This window comes from Pseudopodoces humilis, chromosome 8, assembly GCF_049639895.1.
Source record: "Pseudopodoces humilis isolate 2021_Gansu_Grassland_sample_001 chromosome 8, ASM4963989v1, whole genome shotgun sequence".
In the NCBI taxonomy this organism is placed as follows: Eukaryota; Metazoa; Chordata; class Aves; order Passeriformes; family Paridae; genus Pseudopodoces; species Pseudopodoces humilis.
The window spans coordinates 15230255-15243640 of NC_142207.1; the positions used below are offsets into that span (position 1 = coordinate 15230255).

Here is a 13386-nt window from a genome sequence, read left to right on the forward strand (position 1 = left end):
CTCAACTATGTATTTCAAATCAAGATAACCACAGCTACTGCATTTCCATGCCCAAATCATTAGAATAGCAGATTTTTTCTTCAGAACTGTAGCAGAACACACTCAAAGGGCAGTTTTACATTATTAGCATGAGGCCTTTTATCACACTACTTCTAAAGGATTTGGGAATCTTTGTTAAACTACTCGGCATTGATGAATCAAAGCTACATCTGGCATGGAATATACCAACCAGCGCCTCATAATGAGTAATGGGAGAGAAAAAAAACCAAGAGCCATGGAAACATCAGATCTCATAAGGAAAACCATGACAGCTTTGGTATTAATAGAGAGCAGACAAAGGCACCTATTTAAGGAAGACCTGGCTAAGTGCTTGCTTTATTCTCTGCTGCTTGGTTAAACTTGCAGAAATCAGTTACAGGTCTTGCAATTCAAGTGGAATACAGAGAGTTTGCACACAACTCAAGAACCCCATTCTTCCCAAACTTAATTTAAAGGACTTGTTTTCAATTAAATTATTTGGGATCTTTCTTCCACTTTACTTACAGGGAAGGATCCCATAAGTGCTGAGTTCCTATATTCTTCACTATGCATCCCCTACTTGCTAGCATCAGAAACACACTTAGGACAGACATCTTTAGCCTGACCTGACATGGCCATTCTTACCCTTGGCTTTGAAACCTGCCTCTTTCACTGAGTCTTGACAGGACACACTGCAAGAAACAACTGCCAGAGAAGCTAAAGGTGGACTGGGATCTTGATGTCAGAGAGGAATAGTTTAGTTGAGGTTATCATAGTTTTTAATAAAATGTGACAAACCAGGGCACAAAAGTGCATGGAGAGCTCTGAGAAATCTGTGGGTCTGTGATGCGATGCAGTTTTCAAAGCACATACAAAATCTGCCCGGATGTATCCAGTATCATCACTCTAATGACACTGGAGTTAGAAGATACCCAACTCCTTTTTCCACCTGGTTATCTCAAAAAAAGCAGAATAATTCCTTTGCAGTTACTGCCTGAATGCAAGTTTTTCCTTTAGCTTTCAGGTTTCCAGTGTTGGGAAAGACAACTTAAGGAAGCAAACTATTTCTTACTTGCTCTTGAAGGCTTTGAGCCAGTGCCTGCTGAAGTTCTTGTTCTTCCCTCTCTCTCTCCATGTCATACTGCTGCAGCCAGTCAACCTCCCCTTGGGAGCCTTCTGGAGTTTTGTTTTCCTTATTCTCATCAAAATCTTTAGTTATCTCAGTGAAATTGGTAGGACCTGAAGAATTACAAAGTACAGTTTATACTTTACTGGGTCTTGTTTGTTACCAGCTAAGCCATCTTTAAATCACCACAATCCTTGCAGCATAGTGACATCTATTGACAGGGAGCTCACCCCACCATAAAACACCCGCACAAGTTAAATGGAAAAAGCTCCAAAGCACAGTCTTATACTCATTTTAACTGCTGCACAGTGAACCATTTGATTAATCCCTTAACCTGTTCTCTTCTTAGCCTTTTATGTGCACTCAGAAACAGCAAGTTTAACTACAGAAGGCACACAGCACTAGGTTTCTGTAGCCATGAAGCTGACATCTGAATTTTTCTGTAAGAAACCATGGATTATAAAAATTTGCATTGCATATTATACCTCAGAGTACTATACATGAAGCCACAATAAAAGCCAAACCAAATGCAAGATGAAAAAAAGCACAAATCTCAAGCACTGTTTAAATGTGCTCTTTTGCTTCAGCTCAGAGCCTCAATCTTGTGAACACTATGTACAGCTTTAAAGATGCATGAAGATTATAACTTTTTAGTTCACCTTTGAAGTAAACACTATGGCAAAAGTGCATTATGAAACATCTGAAATGAACATTCACTCAATTGCTGCATACATGTGCAACTGCAGGACACTTTGATTCTTGCTTGCAACTAAGAAAGTGTCAGGACCTGCTCCAACAGCTATCAGGCAGCACCATGTGAAACTTCATGGTTTTGTCCTGTGCAGACTTCAGTATCTGATTAGTTATTAACAAGGGTAACACACAGCAGTCTCACTATCTGTTAAACCTTAAACAAAAGACCAACAGCACCAGAACCATAATCCATCAGTCTGATACTTTTAAGATTAAAAAAAACCCCAGAATTTGTTACATGACCTTTGAAAACTTCCAATATAAGAAGAAATAAAGAACTTATATTAAACACATACTTTTTGCTTAAGAGTCACAAAAGAGCCTTCAAATAATTACACTGTACTTTCCAAAGAAAACCTAGACAGAAATGTGGCCACATTCTATCACAACTCTCTTTCATAACACCATAAGCAACATTACTGTATAAAAAGGAGGGCACAAAGAGGGCTGATCATATACATAGTGTTACTTTTATACACTGCCTTCCACCATCAGGGCTGTCAACAGCTGTCCACTGAAACATGTGTCATTTTTGGTAACAGTGGGGTATTCTGTTATTAATTAACCTCCTGGCTCTTAGAGGACAGGAGCATATTGCTATCTTTTTCCATGCTAGTGCAATTAAAAACCTGACTGAAAGCACGTACGTAGCACACAATAAATGATAAACCACTTGTATTTCCTTCAGCTGGCTAAAGAAAGGCTCAACTTCCCCACACTGAGATCACACAGGCTCCTCCTTGTACTTAACCATGTCTGTCAGAGGCCATAATTCACTTGAGGTTCTTAAGCTTACAAGTCTACTCTCACATAAAAAGCTTTAGAAAAAACCACAGAGATATATTTAAATTCATCAGTAACTAGTAAGAAAATATCTGCATTTATGAAAGCATTCTAGTCTTATGCCATGTGAACATTGCTACTGTGCTGCCCAGACTACAACAGCTACAGAAATGAAAATACTTTCTGTTTATGGAAGAGTCAGTTCTACAAACGGCCAAATATTAGGAAACTGAATTGTCTGGCACAGGAACCTGTGGAAGCATGTGTTAATCAAGAGAGGAAAAAAATGAAAATTCACTTTGAATTGTGGAGATGACAGACATACAAGAAAATACATTTTCACAGTTTGATGAATTAAATGCTTTATACACAGGAAAATTATGAAGCTTAAATTCCTGAAACAATGAGCAAGTCAGGCAGTTTCAGCAGTGCACTTGCATCCAGTTCCTACCACCAGCCATTACCAGCCTGATGTTATCAGTCACCTGCTTTAGCCCACTGGAGTCCAGTTAAGATGGTTACTTTGCCTTACCTGAGTCTAATACTGTTTTGGGTTTTTCCATCTCCATAGATTCCAGGGTTTCTGGCAATTCCTGAATTTCATCATCTCCAAAACCAGTGTCTGGGCTGCTTGTGGGCTTATCTTCATCATGGCTCAGAGACAGAGAAGCTTCCCTTTTGCTAATCTCTAAAACAGCTGCTAGCAGCTCATCTTCACTCATCCCATCAAAACCAGCATTACCCAGCTCAGGTTTATCACCCTCCATTTTACTTCTTTTTGAACCCTAGAGATAAATGGAGTTATGATTAAGTGTTTGAATAAACAGGTATATAACATCAGTTTTACATTTCCGTGGAGATTTATTTTTATTAACCCCAGGGAGTGGGAGCTTGGCACTGTCAACATGCAACATAGTTACATGAGACCCAATGGAGAGACAGCCTTTGTAGCTACACTTACTCCATGGAAAAGTATTTAAATATACACTACAACTAGTTTTTACAGGCCTTGTGGATTAACATACACAAGATAACTCTTCCCTTCTCCTTTCCCTTCCTTCTAAACATGTTTCCCCTTTAGGTTCTGATGAATTCTCAAGCCCCTGGCAAGTCAACACTGAGATACAAACAGGGAAACTGCAAGTTTGTTAACAAAGGATGAAGCACCAACGTGAGAGTAACTGAAGACAAAGATAGGGATGGAAGAATAGAAACTGAAATTGAGCTGGTAATGAAGAGCAATTAAAATTAGGTTTCATGGTGCAGATTTGCCATATGAAGAGTCTTGATGTGAGTAGAGGGAGGAGGGCAAGACTTGCAAACCAAGTAAGAAAACAGTTAAACAGGGAAAGGGGAAATTATTCTTTCCCAAGGAGAAGAGAATTTCAACTGGAGAAAAGAAAAAAACACCTTTGTCTTAATCTCAATTTTTCTTTTTATAGTTAATTTTCCTAAAACTGATGCTCATCAACTCCTACACCACTGTGATTTGCAAATAATACAGTAATTTCAATCATTTTGATATTAACAGTTAATCAGGAGGTTAACCTCCATGTATTCATGTTTACACAATTACACTATTTACCATATGCTTAGAATTTCTTTTCCTATATTATGTTAAAAATGGGGTAAAATAGTTTCTATTAAAATGTACTTATCCCGGTCTTATTCCAAACTGCATTAGGATGGATCCCAGAACTTCGTTAAAATGAACAAAATTACATTTTTACTGCTGCTTTTTACTCAAACACAGCATGCATTTTGTATTAAAACTGCCTTATCAAACAAGATTAGCAAATTAATTAGCCAACTAAACTGCTTGTTCTAGACATGTTGCCCTCCAAGAATTGGAAGTGACAAATTTAAACCTCTCTCCTCACAGCTATTTATGCACTGAGTAAGTAAAGCAGAGTACCTGCTTTTTAAGCTTTCTGATTTCTCTCTCTGCACCTGTAGGCTACCAACATCAAAACTGGTTTAGCTCTTCAGCAAACCCTAGTTCCAGGCTCTCTGCCAACAACTAGCACTAATTCAGTGGCTGGACTTTAAAGACTTGGCAGCATCTGTGCATTATTTGAATACAACTTTTCTACTAGACATTATTTGCATAGATTTTAAATAGCTTAGGCTCTAAGACAGGCTGCTTTAAGTAAGCATTTTTAAGAAGTCCTTCAAATACTACTTCATCTGCAGAAGCAGAGATCACAGGAATTGCAGTTCTGCCCTGTTTAGCTGGATGACTGCTATTTGCCCCTACCACCCAGTGCCATGTACAGATCCTATTCCAGCTGCTCTCCCCCATGGCAAGGACATTTTGGAAGGAGTGCCTGGCAAAGGATGTACTGGCCAGACAAAGTGACCACCAAGCCCTTAATGCAACCCCAACCACAGCTGTTTTGAGAATCACACCAAGAGAAATGGTGCAGCAACAGTATTGCTACTTCCAAAAACCAGGGCCAGGTCTCCCAGGGCAACACTGAGGTCAGAGAACCTTGTTAATGGTAACAGACGGCTGGGCAGGCCTGTGGTTGAGAAGTGGCCAATACGCATGGCCACAGAATAAAATCATTTACGTGGAATCATCACCACCAGTGTCTTTTTCCCACAACAGGCTGTAAAGCCTGTAATTAATTTGTTATTCAAATTAGTATGCTTTATTCCCACAATTTCTGCACTTATAGGGCTTATGCAGTAGAAACTACCTGCTCTTCCTCGCAAACAAAACTCCAGGAAGAATCAGTTAGGACAGTTTGAAATACCTTTTCTGTATGTGAGAGGGATTTCAAAGAGAAGCTTGTTTCCTTCCCCCAGCTGCAGCCAGGCATTAGGTGTGCCATGCAGGACAGCAGTTGCAAGACCTTCAGCAAGTATTTCTGTGTTTTCCCACAGTAATCCATTCCATCCTTACATATCCTGACCATATCAGGAAGTGTTCCCTAATATTTAATCTAAAAATTACTGTCTGTAATTTAGTCTATTACTTCTTGTTCTATCCACCACAGGCACAGAAAACAGCTCAAGTGTTTCTATTAACTTCTTCCCCTTCCTTGAAGACACAAGTCTGGCTTACATTTTTGTTTAAACTAAAGGTCAAACTGAAGACTACTTGCCTGCTCTTTCTCTCAAAATCTTCCTTGCTAGACCTCTGACCATTCATGTTCCTCTCCTCTGGCCCCTCTCCAGTTAATCTATAACCCTTTTCAGTCCAGAGCCCAAAGATGGATACAGAACTCCAGCTAAAGCTCAATTCTGAGGAAAAAAGGAGGGTTACTTCACACAGTGTGTATATAGGCTATGGTTCTGTCTAGATACTTCTACTTTCAACCTGCTTGACCTTGTGGTTGACCATCACCTTTCATGCCCTTTCTGAAGGCCCACTGCTTCCCCAGTTGTTCCCATCCATGTTTATAGTCAATTAATCCTGATAAGATTAGCACCTTTAGCCTGTTCCTACTGAATAACCTCTCCTAATTTTATGCAATTTCTCAGATTTTCCAAGATCATTCTTATCTGTAGATCTGAGCTTCATCAAACTGGCAGCTCTTCCCAGCTCTGGATCTTTTAAAAATTTAATACTCAGTATCTGTCACTTAGTAAATACTGGGTCAGGATCCTCCCTTGGTTTGATCTTCCCATCACATCAGAAAATGTATATATCTTCCTCTTGTTACCTACTGCTATTCAACCAGGTTTGCACCTGTCCCTTAATACCATATCAAGGCCACAACTCTCTGCTTGATTAAAATAACCCTACTAGCACTGTCAAAAACTTTAGTGAAGCAAAAGCGTTAGAGATGCAAGAAGCGTCCTAAGCACTAGGCCTGCAGCACTCTTAACAGAAGAAAGTGGTACTGTGAGATAATCCTCTAAGCTGCTTCTATTCCCTTCTGGGTCATCATTTCTTCCCACACAACTCATCCACCGGCTAATACACTGCCCTGACAGAGGCAAAAAAAATATCTTGGCAGCATTAACACTAGTCACAAGGAAAAGCTCAAAGGCAATTTGAAATCAACTGTGCCATTACACCAATGAACTTGGTCTCTTCATATTTCTGTGTGTCCACCTCCAAAGACTGTTAGCTTCAGATTCTAAAAGCATTTTAAAAGCCACACTTCAAAGAGGACACAGACTGGATGCACATGAAATTTTCTCAACTGAGTATTTTGCTTAGCCCAACTTGTACTGAACCTAATTTAATCAAGGGCTTTACTGCATACTTTTATTATTGACAGCACATTATACTTCAGCCCAGGAACATTATTAGTGGAAGTTACCCAAAGGACTGACCAAACTGCTAAGCAGCTGGTATACATAACCTGAAAACTCAAGTTCAATTGCAATGCAATTACTTCTGTTCCCAGTGGGAACCCAAGACAACTGAGAGAGGTCAATTAGCAAAGCACTCCCTTCCGGCATTGCAGTGCTAATTAGGAGGGAAAAAACCTCATCTGACATAAATTTCACTCAGTTTATGCTAAAAAAAGCACACAGCAGACATGAGCACATAACAGGATCTAGTATATGAAAGTTCGTGGGTTTTTCCCTTACCTTTTCTGGCTCTTCTTGCAGTTGCTGTTGATCTCTGCTCTGTATGTTGCACAACCTTTGGCTATGGGCAACAGAGCGTTTCAATGGCTCATCATCGCTGTCAGAATCTACATAGAGTGCTGCAGAGCTCTTTGACTTGAAAGTGTATTTTCTGTGAATTAAAAATATGCCTATATAACTTGACAGCATTGTGGCATTGTACAAACATGTCTCAAAGTAACTGCTGAAGCAGTGCTTTCACACTGTTCAACTGGGGAACAAACTGCAGCAACTGAAAATGACAATTTATTAATATGGCAGTCAAAGTTCTCAGAAAAGCTTTATTTTACTGGGTTAACTGACATACTTACTTGAAGCCTGCAATAATGGCTTACAATATTAAAGCAACAAAGTGTGTGGCTCTTGCTTTTAAGGCCAAGGATTCTGCACTTTACTACCTTGCAATCCCAGCCTGAACTCATTTGAGACAAGGCCACATTAACACATAGAATTTGGCATAAATAATTTGACTTTTTTAAAGTTGGATATAGGATTTCTAACAACATTACCCCCATGTAAAAAGTACAAAAATGCACCAGTTTTTCATTTTTCCTGTTTGCTCTTCCATTAAGATAAATTCTTGCTTTTTCAGAACAGAAGACAGAGTCTGGGGAAGTCACGATTTCTATTTTATTTAGTAAATCTGGTCTTTAAGCATCCCTCCATGCAAAACCATCCCAGTGTGATATCATGTTTTTCACCAAATAAAAAACTGTCTGTCTCATCCTTGCAAATAAACTTAAGGAATCAATCATCTGGTTCCCAAAAAATCCATTTTGGCTCCATAGAGTCAGAACAAAGAGCTAGATTGCAGAAGTAGAAAACATTTTGCTTCTTAAACTAGGCAAATTGCACCATTGATGTTAATTTCAGCTACCATGTAACACCAATAAAACTCAGATATGAAAAAAGACAGTAGCTGAAATAATTCACAACACAAAAATGAGAAAAGAACTAGAAAACCAAAAAATACCTTAGAAACTATGCCACATAACCCCAGGCCACTGAACATGGACACTTCTGAGCTATAACTCACCTACAAGGTGTGGAAGTGCTTACAGTACAGGAATTCACCATTTGGGAGGCTTTCAATGGACGGGAACTATTAAAAGAGTAAAATATTTATTGCAGTAGTTACAGTCTTTAAAAAATCAGTGTTTACTTGTCTGCTATGCATGCAAATCCATGACCAAAAGAACAAGCAGAATACCTTTATGTACTTGCTAATTGCTTAGATTTACAGTAATAACTTCATCACACTATAAATAAACAACAGTTGTTCAAAACCATGCATAATCCTTTAAACTTGATTCACTTCTTGGTGATGCACCCTTAGGGACCAGCTCATAAATTAAAGGCTCTTGGCTCCCATGTCAAGACAACTCTTTCCTTTATATTTTATTCCCACCAACACTTGAGTTCCTGCTCCCAAACCACAGTCTCCTGCTGTTGTCTGGATGAGCCGGTTTTCTGTCATATCCCACATTTCTTCTGCCTTACCTAGATTCCTCTGAACCAACTTCCTGCTCCATTTAATCCTTTCAAGGGCTTCTCAAAGTCCATCACTATCACTACACATCCATCAAAGAGACGGCAGCCACTGCAGAAATCTTTTCTAATCTTGTCCCTAAACCAGGGCTGCTTCTCTCCAGCCTAGCTCCCCTTCCACTTCCTGGTCAATCACAATGCTTTCCATGACTGAAAAAAACTCCAAACATTGTAAAGCTATTTCCAACCTATTTTCCAGTATTGCTGCTCTGGTTAGCATAAACTGTTTGTTGTGTTTGAGATTTCTACTGTTAAAATGAATTAATGGGAAACATCCACTTACATCCCAAAACACCACTAAACATTTGGCACAACACCTGCCACACTGCTGAACATCTGCACCAGATGTGTCCTAGCTCACTATGGATACCCTGGCTATTCAGCAGAGGCTGCAAGACACCTAAGGGCTTCTTGTTCCTTATTCTGTCACATGCTTCCTGTGTGACAGCTGGCACATTTAGTCTCTGTGTCTCAGGTCAGGCAGCTGTACAAAAATAACAGTCATAGGGAAAAGAACAGAGTATTTTCAGCATGTAAAGTGCTCAGATACTACAGTGGCACAGGAAAGACAATGAAAAATGAATGACAGCACAGGAGGTGCAAGTGGAAATTAGCAGAAAAAGGTAGGATATTTTGTCTTCTAAGTTAAGGGTTAGAGTGCTCTGAAGGGAAAGGTAATCTAGATTACTTTGGACTGAGAGGCCTACATTTTAAAAATTACTAACAGAAGTGTTCTTAAAAAGAATATAAAGTGATTTTCAAGGACAGTGAAGAGTATTATCTTACCAAATATTCCCTAGATAACACCCAACCATCTCTTCCTACTGTTTCTATCATGCTTCCTTTCCAAACATATTCTTATGACAGCAGCATTACAAACTAGCAGCACACATCTGAAGCCGCATAATTGTAACGTTTCCTTGCCTAGACATCCTCTGGAGGAGATCTGACAAGTGCCTACCTTGTGGCATACATGATTAACACAGCAGGGACCAAAGCTGTACACTTACATGGCAGAATGGACGCTCCATCCCAGCGTCAGTGGCAGCCTGGTGCTTTCCGTACAGTGGGAAAGCAGGGTTAGGTATCTTGGAATAACCACCTGCTGCCCCACTTTATGATTGAGAGACAATGCTACATTGAAGCTGTATCGTTTCAGATGAAGAATCAGGACTCTGAGAGAGATGAGAGAAGGACAAATGTTTATCTCAAGACAGAAGTCAGAGAAAACCTATTCAAAATTCAAGTCTTTATTTCCAAAGGCATTCACCTGACCAAACCAGATTATTACTTTGGGGTGGAAGGCAAATGCTGACCATCTCTTATCTGCAAGACACAGGTAATTATGTCCCTCTTCATCACTCAACTTGTGCAATATTAAAATTCCAGAATATATTTACTGTATCTGCTTTGTTCGCATCCCAGACACCCCAAGAAAAGGGGAAGGGGAAAACTCAGTCCTTGTGTAGTGATAGGGAAGAAGAAACAATTACTGCTGAGTGTTTCCAAGGGCTTTGTGTATAGTGAAACAGGAACAGCATGAAGACTCACTGCAGGTGCACCTCTCTCACACATTGTCCACACTTCCCTGCTCATTTTCCCAGCTTTACTCTTCAAGGGATTTTTGCTTGCACTTTTGTAACATATGCTTCCAGGAAAGAGAGGAACAGATGTCAACATTTACCTGGGAAGCCTGTTGAACTTGTGTGTGACAACAGCGGACTTTCCATTGCACTTCTCACAGGAATACTCAATCTCCTCTGCCTGTTTAAGGGAGCAGAGTAATGTGGAACAAAAGAGAAATCAAATAGATCTCAACCAAAAATATGCCACATCCGTCACAAACTCTTCAAAACAGCAGTAACCACTTAAAATTATAATCACCTTCAACTTGACCTAGTAAGAGGGCATTTAATAAGAGGACAACAAGCAGACCTTAACATTTGACATCATACCCACTAATATAGGTGGAATTCTTCCTGTAAGTCTACTGGAGACCAGAGAATTAGCCACCATTATGACACAAATTAGCTTCCAAAGGGTGGGGACAATCTTGTGAGGTTAACAGTTTTCTGTCCCATACACAGGATTTGTTTGGGGTTTTTTTTTGCCTAATAACCTATGGTGGAGGATGGTGCCATGAAATTTCCTCCCTCTTGTTCAAAACCTCTGCTTCCTTCCTCAAAAGGTATCCTCATCTAGACTTACCAAGGTTATGCTACATGAGAGTAGAGTTCTGAACAGACATCAAAAGGGGAAGCATCCCTTTCCTGAAATTACATAACTTGCCCATCAAACATTCCTACAGCCTTAAGTGAAGCCAAATTACTACATTACTATTTTAGGAATTTTTTTAGATCGTAAGACCTCCACCAGTTTTTAGAAGAAAAAGCATGTCAGTTATTCTCTCTGTTTAAAGTACTATCTATGCAGAAAGGAAGGAAAAGGTTTGTTCCAAGATATGACAAAATACAACATCAATTCACAGATGTATGGCTCATTTTTAGTTTTCAGAAGCTTTACCTTGAAGCTCTACTTACAAAGTAAGCATCCAGATATTACAGCTGTTTTTTAAAATTAGTGTACCCGCATGACCTTTTTCCTCCATGCTAATTAAGGCCTTCACACAACCTGTTGAAGCATCTTAGCCCAGGAGAGGTAGCAATTCCTGAGTGATTATCCCAATCTGACAGCCTCCCTTCTCTCCTCTGTATTTGCTTACACTTCAACTCTTTCATCCCAAAATTCGGAAGTTTACGTATTTTACATCAGTTAATTTCTGCACAGCATTTTACAATACAAACTTCCATTAAGGGACAAACCTCCAAAAAGTGCTGTTATCTCACAAGCCTGCAAACTGCTGTCATAGAAACTAATGATCAGCTGTACAGTCAGAATTTCCATATGGTATGTAACCTACACACACTCCACAATGCATAAAAAAATCCCCTCAAAGTACATACCCGAAAAAAGAGGTCAAGAGAATCCTGGATTGATCGGGAAGGAAGGAATTTTTTCCTTCGAGGAAGGTCAATGGAGAGGTCGTTAAACTGTTCTCGTTTAGTGACTGTTTCACCACACCTAGAAAAGAAACATGCTTGTACAAGTCTGATGAAAAATAAACTTTAAATTAATGAACACTTGCATGTTTTAGGGTAGAGTGACTTCCCAGTAAGCACCTACTTCTTGATCATCCTATTTTTACTCATCAAAATGGAACTGTTTGATGGTCAGGACAAAGTTGGATCTTGCAACTTCTTTTTGATGCTTTAGAAGTTGAAACATTTGTGTAAAGGTAAGAACAAAAATGCACAGATTGGTTTGGAGAGGCAAATCATCTCCATGATTTGAAATCAAAGTGACTGCTATAGCTGAACATGTCTTCATTCGGTATTCTTAGAGAAAAGAAGCCCAGCCCAGTCTAGCAGAAGGGAAATGCTAGAAGTATTTTTAAACTGTTCTTAGAAACAAAAGAGTGGAGTCCATCTAAAAAACCAAAACCAACAAAACCCCTTAATTTTTCTTACATTTCATTTTTCTTAGGAAAAAATACCCCTACTACAGTCATTTTTCTTCCATAATTATTACCTGGATGCACTTTACTTTTAATTGCTCTGCAGAACTAATTAAACATACACAAACTATTATTCCCAAATATCAGTGTTCATGCAAATTCTGTGGAATGGAACATTCCCATACAGAAATCTGTTGCACAGCCCATACAAAATGAATGCCCAAACAATCTTTTTCTGCGAGAACATAGAGAGACAGAAGAAAATGCCGTTCCCTGGAAGCCCTTAGAAAGATCAAATTAAAAACACAGCTTCCTCTCTTTCCTTTTTTTTTTAAGAAAAATTACTTGGCTGAAACCCTCTTTTCTTTCTATTCCCATACAATTGGTACACAAAGAGCAAAGCACAAAGGCTTTCCATTAGACATGCAATGAAGAACTAGGTAGTATGAAACTGTTTAAAGAAGGTCTGCAGCAGCAGACCACGTGCTGTGAGGTTTACAGCATTTCTAGACGAGAGAGTATTTTTCAAAATATCTAGCTTTGGATAAAACATAGATCTTAGTGCTGGTTACAACCTGCAGATGAAGTCACATGAGATGGGAACGCTTCCTAGTCTTTTAAGGTAATTGTAAAGAAAAAGCTGTCAAGCACACTTACATTTTGCAAATGATAGAATGCTGAACTTCAAACTCTAAGTTACTGATAACAGGACATGTATAAACTTTGGTGGCTGAGAGGTCATCAGAAGCACGTCCTGGTGAGTTATCCTCATTAGGGACTGGTTCACTCTTCCAAGTTTTGTTTAACTTTTCCATGTCTTCCTTCAGCTGATCCAGACACTGGCTCAAGAACTCATGTGCATCCTAGAAACAGGGAAAATGCAATGAAATGGTTTTGTACAACTTCATTATTTTTCTCAAACACACACAGACTGGGGAAATTATGTTTAGCTCACTGCATTCGGTAATACTGAGGCAGTTGTGCTCTAACAATCACTGCCATTCAACAAAAAGTCACTCTCAAACACAGCTGAAGCTTGACAGATGTTCAGTGC

The 13386-nt window shown here is 39.3% G+C and overlaps 1 protein-coding gene across 1 annotated transcript in view; it reads right to left on the bottom strand.

The window, feature by feature from the left end:
• Nucleotides 1–13386, bottom strand: part of USP37 (ubiquitin specific peptidase 37) — a 34820-nt gene that overhangs the window by 8693 nt on the left and 12741 nt on the right. The window contains exons 12-19 of the mRNA XM_005519696.3: nucleotides 12990–13195; nucleotides 11782–11899; nucleotides 10503–10582; nucleotides 9829–9993; nucleotides 8307–8372; nucleotides 7232–7382; nucleotides 3213–3465; nucleotides 1091–1257 (exon numbers count right to left, since the gene is read on the bottom strand). Coding sequence (XP_005519753.1) covers nucleotides 1091–1257; nucleotides 3213–3465; nucleotides 7232–7382; nucleotides 8307–8372; nucleotides 9829–9993; nucleotides 10503–10582; nucleotides 11782–11899; nucleotides 12990–13195 — 1206 coding nt within the window. The remainder of the gene's footprint in view (nucleotides 1–1090; nucleotides 1258–3212; nucleotides 3466–7231; nucleotides 7383–8306; nucleotides 8373–9828; nucleotides 9994–10502; nucleotides 10583–11781; nucleotides 11900–12989; nucleotides 13196–13386) is intronic.